This window comes from Oncorhynchus tshawytscha, linkage group LG16 (assembly GCF_018296145.1).
Source record: "Oncorhynchus tshawytscha isolate Ot180627B linkage group LG16, Otsh_v2.0, whole genome shotgun sequence".
Lineage (NCBI taxonomy): Eukaryota > Metazoa > Chordata > Actinopteri > Salmoniformes > Salmonidae > Oncorhynchus > Oncorhynchus tshawytscha.
This window is the reverse complement of record NC_056444.1, coordinates 42,952,800-42,968,218: the sequence shown is the minus strand read 5'-3', so window position 1 is coordinate 42,968,218 and position 15,419 is coordinate 42,952,800. Positions and strand designations below refer to the sequence as shown.

The 15,419-nt window shown below is 41.3% G+C and overlaps 1 protein-coding gene across 1 annotated transcript in view; it reads right to left on the bottom strand.

Moving 5' to 3' along the window:
- Window positions 1–15,419, bottom strand: part of LOC112215160 (transcriptional activator GLI3) — a 180,563-nt gene that overhangs the window by 122,659 nt on the left and 42,485 nt on the right. The window contains exon 2 of the mRNA XM_024374105.1: window positions 14,153–14,326. Within this exon, the coding sequence (XP_024229873.1) occupies window positions 14,153–14,285 (133 nt within the window). The 5' untranslated portion in view covers window positions 14,286–14,326. The remainder of the gene's footprint in view (window positions 1–14,152; window positions 14,327–15,419) is intronic.

The following is a 15,419-nucleotide window of genomic DNA, read 5'->3' as shown; positions in this document are numbered from 1 at the left end:
GAATTCAGAGGCAGAAATTACTAAATAATAGAGTATTAGTCCTCTCGCTAAAGGTGTCAGTCAAAAGTTATACTTGAATCTGAACTGGAATGTAAACAGGATGTAAACAAGATGCTGTGTTTTTATTTACAGTAGTGATGGACAGCTGGAGGCATTTAGAAAACAGGTTTTCAAACACTTGTTTTTCACAAGTGTACTGTAGTACTGCAGGTGTAGCCCTATCAGCAGGACAATAGGACAACTCTGTATAGCCCGGCTACTGTAGGTGTGAACATCCCCCAACTTGTGACCAAAGCGAACAGACAAAATGGACATCGTTTTCATCAAGCCAGCTTCTTTCTATTGTGCTACCCGTTCCAGTGTTTCAAGAGGACTTGAAAATGAACCGGAGCTGAGAGTCTCAACAAAACTAAAGGTATTTTGGTTTCAGTGCATTTTCTTTTTAAAAAATGATATAGCCTCCCAATGTGTAGTAGGCATACTGTGTAATAAAATTGATAATTAAATAAAGGTTAAATAAAAAATAATTGTGTTCTAAATTTGTGAATGTGTTTTTGCAGAGCATATAACCATGTCGACAACCATCTGTAGAGATCAGTGTTCTTATGTGTATGCAGCATTTGTGTGTTGGAGTCACTTTTAATTCTTTAATTGATCTACCGTTTCTATCATAGACCACTGTAATCGATGGGGGCTCAGGGCAATAACATTCTGCTCATCTGATGAAGGTGCACATGGATCAGATTCAAACTTTGAAGACCGAGATCGAGTCATTGAAGGCAGACCAGCAGAAAGAGAAACATTATCTGAGGGCAGAGATACGGGCGACAGCTGATGCATTGGTCCAGAGCCAGGCGGCATTGCAAGAGGCATCATTACAGTCCTTTGTTCGAATCTAGGCTGTATCACATCTGGCCGTGATTGTGAGTCCCATAGGATGGCGCACAATTGGCCCAGCGTCATCCGGGTTTGGCTGGCCGGGATGTCCTTGGTTTCTCTCCCTCTAAAAACATAAATACATAGTTTGGCCTTTATAAATATTATTTTGGTCTTTATTCAGATGACAAATCGGTGACTATCGTTTTGTTTTTTAACAAAATCCTCTCCAAAATATCGTTATATATAGCCTACCCACTATGGTGAACTATTTCAGCACAGTTTTGTGCTGCTCTGAGACAAGCATGGAGAAAATGTTCAATTATATTCCATGATATTCTTAAGATATATGTGTTGACTGAATATAAGCAAGTGATGTCTGCTAAATAATCAAGTTGATGGCGCAGTCATACAACCTGAGTGATTCACTCATTCGTGGCTTTGGATCAAAATAAATAAGTACCAACATTCTTTCTGATAGTCTTTAATAAATACATGTTTTGGTTATCCTGACCTGGACACCATGTACAGTATTATAATAGCCCATTATAGGCTATTAGCAGGACAATATATGCTTACCAACACCTCTCTGTATTTTGATACTTGGCAATTGATCAGCATTAAAAACGTTGTGGATGGGGCCTCCTGAGTGGCGCAGGGCTCTATGAAACTGCATCGCAGTGCCAACTGCAGGGCTACAGATGCTGGTTCGATACCGTGCCGGCCGCCTCGCCCCATGTTCAAGAGTGACCTTTTTCTCGCGGGTTAAATGAAAATAAAATAATCTCCAAAATATCGTTATTTTTAAACAAAGTGATTATTATTATTATTAATTCATTTAGAATTATATAAAAGCCCCTTAGATATTCTCACAGATCAGATTTGCCCTAATGAAAAATTCCCCTTAGACATTAATTTCACGTTCTGACCTTATTAATTCCTTTGTTTTGTCTTTGTTTTAGTATGGTCAGGGCGTGAGTTGGGTGTCTCTGTAAGGGATCACGTCCTCCTCTTCTGAGGAGAAGCGAGAAGGATCGGAGGACCAAAACGCAGCGTGGTAAGTGTCCATAATGTTTATTTTAAAACATAAACTGAACACTACGAAATACAAAACAAGAAACGTGAAATGAACGAAACAGTCCCATGTGGCGACAAACACTGACACGGAAGACAAACACCCACAACCCAAAACTGAAACCCAGGCTACCTAAGTATGATTCTCAATCAGAGACAACTAACGACACCTGCCTCTGATTGAGAACCATACTAGGCCGAACACAGAAACCAAACATAGAAAAACAAACAGACTGCCCACCACAACTCACGCCCTGACCATATAAACAAAGACAAAACAAAGGAACTAAAGGTCAGAACGTGGCACCTTCAATCCTCTAAATGTAATTATTGGCGGAGAGTCACGTCATTGAAAAAAATATTTGTAGATATACTGTAGGCCTACCGTAGGCGAAATGAGTCTCACTAGTGTTGAGTAATGTGCTGTTAAAAGTGGTGTAGGTCTTATTTATTTAAAAAGCATATTGAAGTTAGAAGCAATAGGATTTGAAGCAAAAAGTATTTCAACATTGTTTCGCGCTGCTCTGAGACGAGCATGGGGACTGGTCTTGATAAATCAATTAGATTTTTATTTTCACAGAATATCTGATTGGGTATTGTTTACACTATAATTAGGGTGTGGAAATGTTATGCTCTTAATACTGTAGCCTACTCCCGACCGGTCACATTGTACAGCGCCATATTTTCCTAACGGAGCGGCGCAGCGGTCTAAAAACTGCAAACTGCGTTGCTACAGATGCTGGTTTGATACCCGTGCCGGCCGCCACTGGGAGACCCACTGGGAGACCCATGAGGCGGCATTTGGTTTCTCTCCCTTTAAAAACAGAAATAAATCATTCTAACAAACTGACTTTATTTACAAATTAGTGAGAATGTCTCACCCCATGTTCAAGAATGGCCTTTTTCTCGCTCACTCTAGGTTAAATAAAAAGGAAATCATCTCCAAAATATTGTTATTGTTTAAACAAAGCGATTATTATTATTAATTAATTTAGAAATATATAAAAGCCCTTAGATATTCTAACAGATCAGATTTGTCCTAATGAAAAATGCCCCTTAGATATCAATTTGGAATCCTCCAATTTCCTTATGCTCTTAGTACTGTAGCCTACTCCCAAACATCACATTGTACAGCGCAATATTTTCCATATTTTCCTTTCCATCCTAACGGAAACCATTTTCTAGGAATAGAAACACCATAATATTAAACAAATTAATTAAGCTACATTTCTTAAAATCAATCCCATAAACTATATTCTTACAAAAAAGGTTTTACATTCTCTAATAATGCCAATATTGATGACTATCAAATCGCTCTCAAAGATGCCCTCTGGTGGTTAAACTAGCACTAAATAGAATTCATGGTAAAAATGGCTGACAATTAAATAACGTGCCATAGAATTCTGCAGCATCCCATAAGGTGTGCTGCAGTATGATGCAACTTTTAAAGGAGGAACCACTGTACACAACCTGCACCCAGAAACTAAGATCACGTCTTCCGCACAGATGTATTAGAAAACAAATACAAATTTATACACAATTAAACACTCAATCATTCATATACCTATACACACTCTGGACAACTTACAGTACATCTTATTCACTGACAAACACAAAAACACTGTCTCACCAAAGCTCACATACATACAGCATAACAGACCCTCACATACCGCATAACAGACCCTCTCCCTGAAGCACAAGTATTTATACTTACAAACACACACACACAAACACACACAGTTCCGATAGCTGTACTTCTGTTAGGATGGACACATGACATTTTAAACAATGCTTTTTTCTGATAAAAACTAGATCATTGCATCCGCCGTGGAGCCAAGTTTCAGACTATATCCATATGTCCCAGCTGCTTGCCCTAGTTTTGAAGTAATCATGTAAAAACAGGCCTTATTTTAGGTCATTTTTCACCCTGCCAGCTCCTATTAGTTCTATTGAGCACTGTGGCACCAACTCGCCTTCTGAAAGTTCTATTCCCAGCCTTTTGTTCTACGTCACAATGCCTGCTTTGCTATTGTTGGCAATGAGACCTGCCCATGTTGCTGGTAGTTATAATGCAAACAACAACAAAAAATGGCTCATGGAACTCTGAGGTCATCCAATTGTTTCCTATATGGAAATACTGTATATGTATGTCTGTCTATTTCGCCAAATATCTCACAATGTGTATATGTAGATTTTTACAAAATTGGACACCATTTTAATCATGAGAATCTGCTCTTTCTAATTATGTAAGGCTGGACAGTGTATCTCATTGTCATCACACGCTAGCCCCGAAACACCTTTTGCCCTTGGAACGCTGAGCCCCATTGTTTTCCTATGGAGAGGCATGCTGGTATATTTCGCCAAATATCTCGCAATGTGTATATTTTTGACTTGTTCAAATCGCTAGACAAGAAATAGTTCGAAGTTGACCATTTTTTCTTACTTCCTCGTTATGCAGACATAAGCACACTTGGCACCATCGAGGTGCGGATGTTAACTTTCTACACAACTTGTTATTTTTCAGTTTCGTCCTAAGAAGAGATTGTAGTGGTAAAATAAAAAGAGCTACATTTGTTGGTGCCATTTAGGCGAAATGGAATTCTAAGCGTCACTCCAGTCAGAAGAGGCTCTGCGAAAGTTCGATTCCATTCATTTGCTATGGGCTCTAGTGTTCCAGCTTAGCCAACGTTCTTTTGCCATTTTCAGCCTTGGGTGAATTTTGACTAGTTCTATTGTCCAGCCTACTTCTGTACAAAGTATTATATTGTTCTATGTTGTCATATAGTGGCAAATGTGGATACTGTAGCTTTTAATTAGCCAACTTTTGGTTCAGAGCCATTTCCTGTCAGAACAATCAGAGCGACAACAACAGACAGAAAAATAGAGCTTGTCTATCTTACTAGGCCTTTCGAGTTATTAGAACATGCTTTTGCTAATTCAAATTGTGTTTCTAGAATATTTATGTTTTATACATGCTTATTCTAGTATTATAAGTTCCAATGATGCTAAGCTGATTGCCTAACTATCACCCATTCACTTAACATTGTGTGTTAGCATGCTAGCTATGGTTTTGTGACGGAATTTCAATTGTTTGGTTTTTGAATGAATCTAGCTACTTGTTTAGTGGTACCTTTCCTGTGATGTAAATTGTCATCATTTTTGCATGGTATTGATGGCTAGCTAGGCTCGTTTTCTTGTTGCTAACTCGTGAACAAGAAAGAGAAAGAAAGAAGTGAAGAGGGACACAGACCAATACATACCAATACAATACATTCTGCTGGCAGGGTCAGGACACTCCTGCTTTGTTCCCCTCAGTAGGAGGGAGGCCACTGATGCATACCGACAAATGGACAGAGTAGCAAAAATAATCAACTACTGTTTCCCTACTTTACTGCTTTATGTCTACCTTACAGACTCTCTGTCTGTCTGTGTCCTGGAATAGACTGAGAGGGACCTCCTCCTGCCTTCTGCGCAGACGGATCTCCCTCTGTGAGCAATAAGGATGTTCATTGGTTAGGGTTCATGTTCCTGACCTGGTTGACCCCTGACCTCATAGCCCTCAATGCCTTTCACCACATCATAGAAAATGACTCCATGAGCTTCAATGGAGGTAAAACTCTATTAACAGATTAAACTCAAATCTATTACTACTAGATACATTAATAGAATTACCCATATGTTTGTTTTCAAGGCATTTTTTCATTCCTCTTTTGCTGACCCACATTGAACAATTTTAGCATAATAGGACAACACCAACATTTTGCAAAACACCAAGACCCAGAAACACCTCTGCCAGAAACACCTCTGCCAGATCCCTCCAAGACAGTTGACATAGATTAGGAGACGTGGGTACTGGGCAAAACACCTCCACCTACCCCTTATGGACCAGAGAGAGAGCAAGATTATGGTGATTCAGATTCTGCATGCTACAGTTGAATACTGCTGAAGGTGGCCCCTGCTGCCCAGTAGGTGAAAGCACTGTAACCTTTTTTCCAGTTTACCCAATAGGTGAAAGAGGTCCAGAGGTGGTGGATGCTGAATGGATCAGTGTGGTTCCTCCATGCAGCCAGACAGGCAGAAGGAGGCCAGGCTGGGTTGAGGTTGTTGGGCTGGGGATAGCTGAGGGCCCCTCCACCTGAGTCAGCAGGCCACCCTAATCCTGTGTCTCAGGCCGCTGTGAGGCCGCTGTGAGGCGTCCCTCCCAAGGACTGTCACCCCACTGCTGCAGGAAATTGCCTTCAGTGCAGAGGGCCATGAGATGGTTGGCTCACTGATAGAGTCCACAGCTTACTGCACGATTGTGTGTGTGTGCCTGTACGTGTGCATGTGTACAGGGCCACATCGACTTTCTGTTCATATCTCTGTATCTAACAACAGCCACCACTCAACCCATCTTATTGTAACGTTATGCTGTGTGCCTAAAACCCAGTGAGAGTGAAAAATAATAATAGAAGGTGGTCACTCCTTTTGTGTGTGTGCTTCTCTGTTCACATATCTGTGCATGTGTGTTTGCGTGTGCATGCGTGGGCACGTGTATGCATCCTGCCCACTCCATTGTGCTGTTTGACCCATAGTGTGCAGCCAGCACTCCCTCTGAGGTCCCTTATCCCCCCATCAGACCCCTCTCTCATTAACCCCTGGCTGTCAGAGAGAAAGAGAAGAGAAGAGAAGAGAAGAGAAGAGAAGAGAAGAGAAGAGAAGAGAAGAGAAGAGAAGAGAAGAGAAGAGAAGAGAAGAGAAGAGAACCCACCTCCCTGCTTTCTACCACAGAAGCCACACTACACCTATACATCTATATAGCCCTCGCTAGCACACTCACAGTCAAAACTACTATTACAACAAGGAGACTACAAGTCTACAAACATTGTGCAAGTCTACAAACATATTCCATCATAGCCCCAACCATAGACATAAATCTAGCAGATCTATAAACTTCTCACAAGAAATGGCGACACCACTACCATACTAGAGCTACCAGCCAGAAAGAGATGTACAAGTAGCCACTAAATTATGAAATAAATTATGATTACACAGGCATATTTTCATATCACCAACAGATCTCCTCACTTCTCTCTCTGATGCCATCCAGAGCTCCATCCCTCAGCAATAAAGTGTCTGGGTGTTCCCTCCTTTCAAATCAAATCAAATTGTATTTGGCACATGTACCGAATACAACAGGCGTAGACCATACTGTGAAAATGCTTACTTACAAGCCCTTAACCAACAATGCAGTTTTATAGAAAACACATTTTATAAAAAATAAAAGAATAAAACAACAATATAGTGCATTCGGAAAGTATTCAGATCCCTTCCCTTTTTCCACATTTTGTTACGTTACAGCCATAATCAAATAAAAAATGTTTTTTATTATAATCTAATCAATCTACAAACAATGCCCCATAAAGACAAAGTGAAAACAAGTTTTTATACATTTTAGCAACTGTATAAAAAAAACTTTTTTTTAAACAGAAATAACTTATTTACATAATTATTCAGACCCTTTGCTGTGAGAGTCTAAATTGAGCTCAGGTGAATCCTGTTTCCATTGATTATCCTTGAGATGTTCCTACAACTTGATTTGAGTCCTCGTGGTAAATTAAATTGATTGGACATGATTTGGAAAGGCACAAACCTGTTACCAAAAGACACCTAAAGGACTCTCAGACCATAATAAACTAGATTCTCTGGTCTGATGAAACCAAGATGGAACTCTTTGGCTAGTCAGGATTGGGGGTAAGAACGGAGCAAAGTACAGAGAGATCCTTGAACCCGATCTAACATCTCTGGAGAGACCTGAAAATAGCTGTGCAGCGACGCTCCCCATCCAACCTGACAGAGCTTGAAAGGATCTGCAGAGAAGAATGGGAGAAACTCCCTAAATGTACAGTACCAGTCAAAAGTTTGGACACACCTACTCATTCAAGGGTTTTTCTGTGTCCATACTTTTGACTGGTAAACTTTAGGCTGTAATCACTGCCAAATGTGCTTCATCAAAGTACTGAATAAAGGGTCTGAATAATTATGTGAATGTGATATTTCCATTATTATTATATAAATGAGCAAAAACCTGTTTTACTTTGGTATTAAGGCGTATTGTATGTAGATGGATGAAATATTTATTTTCCTCATCAATTTGATAATAAGGCTGTAGCATAACAACATTTGGAGAAAGTGAAAGGGTCTGAATACTTTCCGAATGCACTGTATATACAGGGGGTACCAGTACCGAGTCAAACTCTAGGATCCAGTTGCAGAGGGAGGTGTTTAGTCCCAGATTCCTTGGCTTATTTATGAGCTTTGAGGGCATTATGGTGTTGAATGTGGGGCTGTAGTCAATGAACAGCATTCTCACAAATAGGTGTTCCTTTTGTCCAGGGGGGCAATGGGCATTGTGGAGTGCAATAGAGATTGCGTCATATGTGGATCTGTTGGGTGGGTTTACGAATTGGAGTGGATCTATGGTTTCTGTAATGGTGGTGTTGATGTGAGCCATGACCAGCCTTTCAAAGCACTTCATGGCTACAGACATGAGTGCTACGTGTCGGTAGTCATTTAGGCAGATTACCTTGGTATTTTTTGGCACAGAGAATATGGTGATCTGCTTGAAACAAGTAGGGATTACAGACTCGCTCAGGGACAGGTTAAAAATGGCAGTGAACACACTTGCCAGTTGATCAGCGCATGCTCTGAGTACACATCCTGGTAATCCGTCTGGCCCTGCGGCCTTGTGAATGTTGACCTGTTTAAAGGTCTTATTCACATCGGCTACGGAGAGCGTGATCACAGTTGTCTGGAACAGCTGGTGCTCTCATGCATGCTTCAGTGTTGCTTGCCTCAAAGCGTGCAATGAAGTCATTTAGCTCGTCTGGTACGCTCGCGTCACTGGTCAGCTCTCGGCTGGGCTTCCCTTTGTAGTCTGTAATACTTTGCAAGCCCTGCCACATCCGACAAGTGTCAGAGCTGGTGTAGTAGGATTCAATCTTTGTCCTGTATCGACCCAATACTTGTTTGATGGTTCGTTAGACGGCATAGCATAATTTTTTATAAGCGTCAGAGTTAGAGTCCCGCTCCTTGAAAGAGGCAGCTCTACTCTTTAGCTCAGTGCGTATGTTGCCTGTAATCCATGGCTTCTGGTTGGGGTATGTACGTACGGTCACTGTGGGTACGACTTCATCGATGCACTTATTGATGAAGACGGTGACTGATGTGGTATACTCCTCAATACCATCGGATTAATCCCTGAACATATTCCATTCTTGGCTAGCAAAACAGTCCTGTAGCTTAGGATCTGCATCATCTGACCATTTCCTTATTGAGCGAGTCACTGGTACTTCCTGCTTTAGTTTTTGCTTGTAAGCAGGAATCAGGATGGTCAGATTTGCCAAATGGAGGGTGAAGGAGAGCTTTGTACGCATCTCTGTGTGTGGCGTAAAGGTGGTCTAGAGTTGTTGTTTTTTTACTCTGGTTGCACGTGTGAAATGCTGGTCGAAATTAGATCAAATGGATTTAAGTTTTCCTGCATTAAAGTCCCCGGCCACTAGCAGCGCCGACTCATTTCTTTAATTTATATAATGATCAAGCCACTCATAAAATCTCTTTTTTTTTGTTAACAAAAAATCAGACAGGTAGAGTAGTAAATCTAAAGAGAGAAAAAGTGAGAGATGAAATGTGGAGAGCAGTGATGGTGGCAGTTAGTGTTAGGGGATAGGGAAAATAGGATTTTGAATGGGAATCAATTGTTTGGTCCCCACAAGGATAGTAAAACAAATGTGTGTGTGTGTGTGTGTGCGTGCGTGCGTGAGGAGGGGGGCAGGAGGACACTTTGATGAAAGTTGATTATGAGTCCCATCAAGTGATCAATGATTTCATTATTAAGACGGATCGCAAGGCTGTCATACCACTGACAGGGTGCTGAGGGATAATCCGCTCCCCACGCTCCATTTTCCCCAACGCCAGGAAAACCGGCCTCTCTCCTCCCCTCCTCCCTGGCCCTCCATTCCTCCAATATTTCCAGACACACGGAACACCACGGAAAAGGGATGGGAGCAGAGGTGGGGGGTTTGTCTTGATGGGAGTGAGGAGGTGGGGGAGAGGGGGGCAATGAGTAAGGAATGGGGTGAGGGAGGAGAAGAAATGTGAAAATCCATTTTGAAACCCATTTTCAATTAGGGCCCACAAGCTGTTATCACAGGTGTCGCGGAATAGGGGCCCCGTAAGTGAAAATGTCTCCTATCCGTTTCTGAAATGAAACCTTATCTGAGCGGCACAAAGATGGCCGGGGACAGCGTATCTGTAAATTACTTTCCATCCCCGCTGTTAAACGGAAACTTTATTTCTGATAGATGACATCCCCCTTCCCCCTACAATTGATCATTTAAATGGCTACCTAAAAAGGTGTCCCCTCACTTTTTCTTCTTTATCTCTCCCCTTCTCTCTCTGCATCTCCCCTTCTCCTCTCCTCTCTCTGAGGTTTTGTATGTTTTTAAAGCAGTCAACAGCTCTTTTTTTCTCTCCTAAACACTTTTGCCACGATCTCTGTTTGGGTTAGGGATGTCACTGGTAACCTTCTACATGTAAGCAGAAAATTCCTTCCTCCTCAAGGCTCAACTTTGGGCCTCTGAGACTCCTGCTCCTGCCCTTCCAAGCGTGACCGTTATAAAGGGATTTTGACAATGAAGCCCTTTATCTACTTCCCCAGAGTCAGATAAACTTACGTATACTATATTATTGTCTCTGCGTACAGTTTGAAGGAAGTTGCTAAATAGTGTTAACCCAATTGCTAACTAGCGCTAGTGCAATGACTGGAAGTCTATGGTAACTGCTAGCATGCTATAAGATATTATAGACTTCCAGTTACTGCGCTAACACTAGTTAGCGTTGACTCGCAAAATGACCTCTAATTCCTTCATACTGGATGCAGAGACTTAAAAATGGTATCCATGTTCATCTGACTCTGGGGAAGTAGATAAAGGGCTTCATTGCCAAAATCCCAAAGCACCCTTTTAAAAGGTTCTGAGTCCTTCCTTCATAAACTATTAGGTTCACAGCAGAGGAGGCTGGTGGGAGGAGCTATATGAGGACGGGCTCATTGTAATGGCGGCTGGAATGGAATCAATGAAACGGAGTCAAACACTTTGTTTCAATGTGTTTGGTACCATTCCATTGATTTACATTCCTTGCTTTTACAATGATCCCGTACTCCTATAGCTCCTCCCGCTAACATCCTCTGGTCTACAGAAAACCCTACTACTTTAGGGCATGCATTCCACTACAATTTCCTAAACTAGCTCGCTAACTCAAACCCTCACTTCCTCTCTCGCTCACTCTTTCCCTCTCTTCTAGCCCTCCCTCTCTCTCACTCCTCTTTGTCCCTCTGTTCCCTCACTTTCCTAATTCAGCAGCATCCATATAAAAAAAATCCAATGAACCAACCAACCAGAAACTTTTTTTTTTCACCCTCTCTCTCCTCAATCAATAAGCAGGGGCCTTTCCCTCCCTTCTTTTCTAGTTTTTTTTATTAGCAAATTATCCCATGACGACAGGATTTATTCAGCCAAGAGCATGGACATCTTTTTTTGGAAGGCCCGGGGAAACAACAAAAGAATCAGGAGACTTTGGTCCACCTGCCTGGAGAATGATGAGGGTGGGGGGAGGTCTCCCCCTTGCCCCTCCTAAAGAACACCAATCACAGCATTGTTGTGGCTCAGTCGGCCCTTTTGAGCTGTCAGGCCAGGGGAGCGGGCGAAAAGATGAATAGTACACAGGATGAAGCCACCATTTAGCCAACCATGTGGGAACGCTAGCTAGCTAGCTCCCCCTCCAAGACTGCACATTACAAAGCCAAGCAAGCTCTCTCAACTCCGACAAAACTTACATACAAGAATAAGAGAGGAAGAGAGAGGAGTGGACGTTGGCAGAAAAGAGAGGGTAGTAGGATATATAAAAGTGAGAGAAAAGAGAGGGTGAGAGAAAAGAAAATAACGAAGGAGCAAAGAAAGGACAGAAAGGAAGTAACAAAAAGTTTTCCACTGTTCTGATTTTTATTGAGTTAGGGAACTGCTCAGGACATATGTACACACACGGTTACATAGTGTATGTGTAATATAAGTACTGTGTTTTTTACTTGTGTCATCTATACATAATATAAAGAACCAAAACATTCTAATCTTCAGAAAGAAAAAAGTTATATTTATGTCTTTGTTCTTTGTGTTCTGGAATTAGATTTGGGAGAGTGGTTAGTAACGTCATGAAGTCAATTGTGTCACAAAAAAAACATAATTTAATCAAATTATAACATCCAGGACTTGCCAACATTTGAATCAATTAAGTCCCCCAAAAACGTGGACTTAGACACAAAGCCTATCAGGCGAGGTTTTCCAGAAAATTATTTCCATATGCCTTTAATCACAAACAAAACCAAAACACGCAATCGTGTAGTAATTGTATTGCAACAGAAAACACTTCAGAGAGACCAAAGCTAAACAGCCCATAAGTCCACCAATAACTGCTCCTCAATTTATTTTTTACTTTTTGCTAGCTTTTACTTCTTCAGTTCTAATCGTAGCATGTTGTGGTGGAGGGGTGTCCTACAGGGTTACCCCTGTGTGGGTTCAGGGGCCACTCCTCTGCAGCATGATGGGGAAAATATTCACCTGGGCCTTCCTGAGAAGAGCCAGCCACTGGGGTTCCACAGCTGCTCACAATTACCTTTTGTTTGTATGGGGAAGGAGAGGGGACAGGGGGGCTACAGAGGTTAAAGTTGACAGGGGTGTATAAGGTTACACCTGATAAGATGTTATGAGTTCTGGGGCAACTTGGAGAATGTGCTGTCATTAGAACCTGCTCAAAAAATGTGTAAGCTATCTCTTTCTCTGTGTATAAGTATCATCCCTCATTCCTCCTTCTATCTTTCTTTTCTCTCTCTCCTATGATCTTGGATAAGAATAGTATTTTTTGTTTCCCTACTCTTTAACCCCAGGTATGGCCCCTTGTGTAAGTTCAGATCATTGTGGGAGTACCTTTCCAAGACAAACGTTTACGTTGTTAGTAGGAGTAATTACCAGAGCATTACAAAGAAAAATGCACAATCTCCAGAGCCAAATTACATCCATGCATTTTCCATACCGCAAAACATATTTTTATCTTCCCTCCTTTAATTAATGAAATAGTGTTGCCATATGGAAATGAGTAAGAGGGACAGTGTTCCCAAGACGGATCGAGATGCATTCCCCCTACACACCACCCCCACCCCACTCAACTTCCTGCAATAACTCCCATATATATATATATATATATATATATATATATATATATATATATATATATATATATATATATATATATATATATATATATATATATATATATATATATATATATATATATATATATGAGAGAGAGAGAGAGAGAAAGTGAGAGATTGAGACAGTGAGTGTGAGAGAGACCCTCTGAGTCATTAACCTTCTCCTGGAGTGTTTGAAGGCTTCTGCCGTGGACCTGGAATGATTACATTTGACATGCTACAAATCAGATGGAAACCCAGGGCGACAGAGGGCTTCCTTACCTCTCTCTCTCCGCTGACACCCCTAAGTCTACTACTCCCCCATCCCCCACACACCTCTTACCACCTCAACAACCCCCCAAAAAAAAAAAAAAAAACATAACTCTTCCAGCTGCAGCTAATGACCACAGCTGCAACTTAAGTCATGGTCATTTGTCCTCTGGGTTTGTTATGACTTTTGTCTGGCAGTCCCAGTCACTCCTGGAGAAAAAATTATTTTGTTTTCGAATATTCTTCATTTCTGCAGCTGTGTTGTGAGGGCCAAAAGACTGAACAATGAACATCTTCTGTTGTGTATTCAAGATGTTGCATATGTTGCATATACGATTGTTGTATATGAACTCAACTTTCTCCAAAAGGGCCTGACCTTGTTTTCAACATTACACATGATTGAGTTTGTAAGAACATGATCCCTTCACATATTGCATTCCACTACAAACAGCATCCTAAATGAAGAAACACCAATATCTTAACTTTATGACCAAACCATTCAACTCCTTACAACTTCCTGTTCGTAGTCAGACAAGACAAGAAATCGACAGGAGAGAGATGGAAGGGACCAGTGAGGAAGATAACAAGAGAGGGGACCAGAGAGGGTAAGGAAGGAAAGAAGAGGAGGTAAAAGCTGGAAACAATCCTTACCATTGGATGTAGTGCTGGAGGCCACAGCCTTCTCGCTGATGTCGGCGGACGTGGACAAGCCCTTGGTTGCCACGATGGTCTCCACCTTCTTCTTCTTCTCAGCTGCAGAACTGGCCTGGGACTGGGTTTCCATGGCGACAGCTCATTCCTCAGCACCTCATGGAGACAGGACACCTGGGGGGTAGGGAACAGGTGTCCAAGAAGATGTCAACAAGAGCAGACCTACAGTAAAATGTCCCATTGCAGAGATTTATTAGAGCAAACTGTCATGCTACAGACTTTCCTAACATTATCTCCAGATGCATTGGTCTTCCAGCGATGATTGTCCAAGGAGTGTCTATCATAGTAAAACTCTTAACACTTTTGTTTCGTTTAAAGCTTCAAGAAATTGTTAAACTGACCCAATTTTTAACAAGACAAAGTGCAATTAAGTGTAAAGACATCGTTGTTGAATTGCTCGAAAGGTTAATGTCACACTCTCTCAACAATAGAGATGCAACAGTATCCCACTGTGCAAAAACATGTTGAATCAACACTGTTGCCACGTCACCTCAACCCCAAAATTCTGTGATGACATTGAATCAATATGGAAAACTAACTGGATTTGCAAAAAGTCAACAACTTAAGGGCATTTCGTATTTTTTTCATCCAATATTTAAACAAAATCTAATGACATGGTGACAACCACATGTCAATAAAAACTAGACGTTGAACTGACATCTGTGCCCAGTGGGATGGCTCCACCTCTTTAGAAACAGACTGTATGAAAGCATGAAATCTAAAAGTCTTCAAGAAAACAATCCCATGGAACTGGCGCTTCATGTTTGCTGACCTCTGACCTCCATACCATAAGGAAGTCCTTCCAGTCAATCCCCTTTTATCCCTGGCCACAGAGAGGGCCATGGGTCAATCCACCAGCTCCACTCTGTTTATTTTCACTCATAATTGTTGTTTGATCTTCCCACTGCCCTCTCAATGCACCCAATGGGCCTTATAGCATGAATCTTCCAACCGGGATTTCTGTAAAAACCTGGGAATTTTGATAAAGTTAAGATAATTTTTGCAACCTCACAAATGGGACAGCTAGCAAACTTCTCATCTCACCCAATTTTGAACTATGACATAGTTCCGTAATAGTTCAGGAAACTTACGGTAATGTGGGGGAATTAAGTTCTATACATTTTATTTCAAAGTATATTAGTTAAAGACGTTGCTGTTCAGTAAGCTCAGGTTATACTGTATCTTAGAGTACATGGAAGTGAAGGTT